The 4,380-nt window shown below is 45.5% G+C and overlaps 1 protein-coding gene across 1 annotated transcript in view; it reads left to right on the forward strand.

The window, feature by feature from the left end:
• LOC109483236 (alkaline phosphatase-like) overlaps nucleotides 1–4,046 on the forward strand; it is a 12,179-nt gene extending 8,133 nt beyond the window's left edge. The window contains exons 9-11 of the mRNA XM_019786217.1: nucleotides 745–903; nucleotides 2,663–2,778; nucleotides 3,209–4,046. Coding sequence (XP_019641776.1) covers nucleotides 745–903; nucleotides 2,663–2,778; nucleotides 3,209–3,397 — 464 coding nt within the window. The 3' untranslated portion in view covers nucleotides 3,398–4,046. The remainder of the gene's footprint in view (nucleotides 1–744; nucleotides 904–2,662; nucleotides 2,779–3,208) is intronic.
• Nucleotides 4,047–4,380: the final 334 nt, after the last annotated feature.

Here is a 4,380-nt window from a genome sequence, read left to right on the forward strand (position 1 = left end):
AGTGGACAGCACGTATATCATGAAGTAATGACTGTAATTACATTTACAACTTCAGATTTACTTTGCAACCTCTAGGTTTAACCACCCATCATGGCCGACAATACTTACGTCATGGTCACGTGGGTGCAAACATCCTATCCTGTTGAGCATACATAACGCCGTTTCCTTCTCTTCACCACAGGTGGCTAAAGACATGCTGAGCACGTCTGACAGCCTGATTGTGGTGACGGCGGACCACTCCCACACACTGGCGTTTGCGGGCTACCCTGACAGGGGACACCCCATATTTGGTATGGTTCAACTCCATATTTGGTATGGTTCAACTCCATATTTGGTATGGTTCAACTCCATATTTGGTATGGTTCAACTCCATATTTGGTATGGTTCAACTCCATATTTGGTATGGTTCAACCCCATATTTGAGATAGTTCAACTCCATATTTGGTATGGTTCAACTCCATATTTGGTATGGTTCAACCCCATATTTGAGATAGTTCAACTCCATATTTGGTATGGTTTAACTTCATATTTTGTTTGGGGACACCCAATGTTCGGGACGATTATAAGACAGTATACGGGTGTCGGGTGTGAGTGTCTGTGCCTGTCTCCGCAACTCCTAACATACCAAATATATCACTGCTATTTTTGCGTTGTGTGTTAGTCCGTCCCTCAGTCTATCTGTGTGTACACAATTTGTTGAAGGCTGCCTGATCTCTGATTACCACATGTTCATCACCGTTTCAGGGAAAAACGTGTACAAATACTCCAATCCTGACTACACCTGGGACGGTCTGCCGTACACCACCCTGCTGTACGGGAACGGCGCCGGGTACGGGCTGGCGGAGACCACCCGGGGGAACACCACGCACGTCACACGGCAGAACATCACCGACGTCAATACAGGTACGGGCTGTCTGGAGTGTGGGGTCGTGTGGCGCAACGGCAGAGTGCTCGACACAGACTCAGAACCAAGAGCTCCCGGGTTCGTGTGTCCTACCATGATCGCCGATGCAAATTTCCGTCTCGTAAACGGTCGTCGCCTTTCCGAACGGTCGTCGCCTTTTCTCAGAACGGTCGTCGCCTTTCGGAGCGGTCGTCGCCATTTCCGAGCGACCGAACTTCAGTTCCGAATATCCGCGGCATGTTCGGGACTTCCCGGAGTTCTTGGAATGTATGAATCGCACTCAGTCCATAACAAGGCGACCGTAGGCGGGCCAGAAAAGTAACTTGTCTCCTCAACTGCTGATTTTATAAGATCAGCATACGATCCTAGGCCTGGAGAGTCCAACCTATTCTTGTTTCCCTTCGCCAACAAACTGAAGAAGGGTTCATATAATGCCGTTTATACAAATGACAAATGAATCTTCAACCAAAAACAAACATAGATTCCGTCCCTGTGCTACATTTCTCAATCCCTGTGGTATGTATTCCTTTCGTTTATGTAAAATTCATGTAGGATTAATAAAGGACCTGCTGTTTTAGAAGGGGGACAATGTCTTACTTTGACAGGAGTTTTGACAAACTTGTAAAGCTATTTTCATCCCGAAATGTCTATGTTTTGTTACCTTGCTGAATGTTAATACCTGACACATTCACCACTGCACTGTATGTAAATACGACACATTCACTGGGTAGCACATCAATGCCATGCTGGTGACAAGTGTGAAATGGCCTGCTATGCTGGGCAAGCACTGAGACAACAAAATAAAACCCGGCTGTGGTGGAGTTGTGAGTCAGTCAGTCAGGACATAATGTCCTTGGTCAGAGTAAATGCCTGCATGTGTGATGGTGCTTCCGAATGAATGTTTCTGAGTCAGACTATCCTGCAGCATTCATAAATTACATGCTCGCACAATGGGCTGTTCCAAAAATACATGTGGAGTTTTTCTCATCCCCGTTTCAAATTCAGCAATGTATGAAAACGTACAAACGTTCTAGTTCAGAGGTTTTTTTTTTTCAAATAATGTTTATTCGCATTTCAAAAGGAAACAAAGAAAAAAGGGAGAGGACATGTTCACATACAAGAAAAATAAATACCCAGAGACATTCGAGTTCAGAGTTACCCAAACCCTTCCCGTTCCAATCGAGAATTTCTCAAACACTAACCTAGTTCTAACCTAGATAATTCAACCCCCGGAACTTATAATTATAATACATGTACTAGCACCCACGCAACTTCAATCCACCTAGCCAAGTTCTGGCCCGTCTTCGGTCGCGATGTTATCTTCAGGAAGTGTGATTTCACACATTCAAAGAACTCGGGGAAGTCCCGAACATGTCGCGGATATTCGGAACTGAAGTTCGGTCGATCGGAAATGGCGACGACCGCTCCGAAAGGCGACGACCGTTCTGAAAAAAGGCGACGACCGTTCGGAAAGGCGACGACCGTTTACGAGACGGAAATTGTTCCCTTGAGAAAGGCACTTTACGCGACTTTCCTCACTTAACTCATGTGAAAATGAGTATTGACCATGCTTGAATTTTCCAAATAACGTTTCTGACCTGAAACCTTCCTCGTGTCAAATAGAATACTATCCAAGCAGAGGTTGGTGGGGGAAGATTGTGGTTTCTAATATTCCTATTTTTTCTGTCTCTACTGTGAAGGCTTCTGTACATTGAGTCTTACAGAAAATGAAGTCAGAACTCTGTCTATCATGTACAGCGGATAAGGAGTACAGACAACAGAGCGCCGTCCCGCTCCAGAGTGCGACGCACGCGGGGGAAGACGTCATCATCATGGCGGACGGACCCATGGCACACCTGTTCCACGGCGTGCAGGTCAGGAGAGTACAGCTTCATCTGTACATGTAGTGTAGAGGAAGTTGCACACTTACGTCTGAGTGTTCTCCTTACACTGTTGATAGATTTGCAATGAATAGTTGAAGGCATGCAAAAACAGTTTCCTATACAATTTGTTCAAAGCGCACTTGCAATACCGGGTATAGTTGTGATTTTGCCAGGTCCGGGAAGTATGTGCCGTTTTCAAAGTCAAAGACAAGGGTAAGGCGAGATAAAGTTGCACTGTCTGCTCTTTTTTTTACGTCTTTTCTAAGTTCCTAAAGCTATCGTCGGAAAGGAGTATGGGATTCCAGCAACGCGATGTTTTTTGTTACTTCGACTCGATTGCTTATTCAGCACCAAGGACATGGACATTGGTGAACTGGTTTTGTTTTCATGTAGAAAATAATTTCTTTTGTTTTCTTGGCAGGAGCAACACTACATCGCCCATGTGATGATGTACGCAGCCTGTCTGGGGGAGTATACGGACCACTGTGACAAACCGGCCACGACCAAGCCCGCCACGGATGCAGGGGCTGCCGCTAGGGGGAGCCTCTACACCGTCGGCTTGACTGCAGTTCTTTGCGGGCTACAGATACTGGCGGCCACGCGTTTCTAGTTCTGGTGCTGACGAGCTGTGGTGTTGGGTGTGTGTGTGTGTGTGTGGGGGGGGGTGATTCCGGGGCCGGGTAATCTCCAAGCAGATGTTGGGTGGAGGATTGTAACGTTTTCTGACTATCGAGCTTCTATGACAGCAACCCACCCAGAAAACGTTCCTCAGCCCCAACATCTGCTTAGAGATTAGCTTGAAGTCTATTGACAGCTCAAGGTTCATTCCCAATGCGCAATTGTCCATTTGTTTGGACTCGTGTCACAGATACAGAAGATACATGTACCGACTACGAAATTATACCGTGAGCTATTTTTATTGATCATTGTTACCCTCTTTAATCTAGTTTTTTTTCCAGCAATTCTGCGATAGGTATTCAGACACTTTCATTGTAATAACTATTGAGAAATAAAAGCCCAATCAATCTTTGCTACACATACATTGCATGTCCAGCTATCACTACAAGTATATGATTCATCTACAGATTAGATTGATTAAAAAACCCTTCCTATCGCCTGTACATGTATATATGACGTGAGGAAAAACGTTACCACTGTTGAAACTCCACACCGGCCAGTGTACATCGACACATGACGTGTGAGAACAGCTGGGTAAAGTACGATAACCCTAGAGCGTAGGTCAATGCCAAGAACTCGACTGCAATGTCCTCTGCATGATCTGGTTGACAGAGACATATATTCTACACGGACCGCGACAAAGTGCCCGCTGTAAACCCAAGAGGATAAACTTGTAACGACCTCCAGACGCCAGGCTCAAATTAGAGCAGACTCGCATTCCGTAGCACAGGCTTTAATAAGTTCCACAACTCAACAGGTCTAAACCAAGGTCGCTTTCTACGCATAATTTTAACGTTAATGTTAGTGTGGTGAGTTCTGGATTCAGATGTACGTGATGAGGCTACTTCTGTTGGCGCTTTCTGTATACATATCAGCTTCTAATCCAGGTAAGACAACAAAGTCTATCTTGTTGCC

The sequence above is a fragment of the Branchiostoma belcheri genome, unplaced genomic scaffold (genome assembly GCF_001625305.1).
Source record: "Branchiostoma belcheri isolate BF01 breed outbred unplaced genomic scaffold, Haploidv18h27 scaffold63, whole genome shotgun sequence".
Classification (NCBI taxonomy): Eukaryota; Metazoa; Chordata; class Leptocardii; order Amphioxiformes; family Branchiostomatidae; genus Branchiostoma; species Branchiostoma belcheri.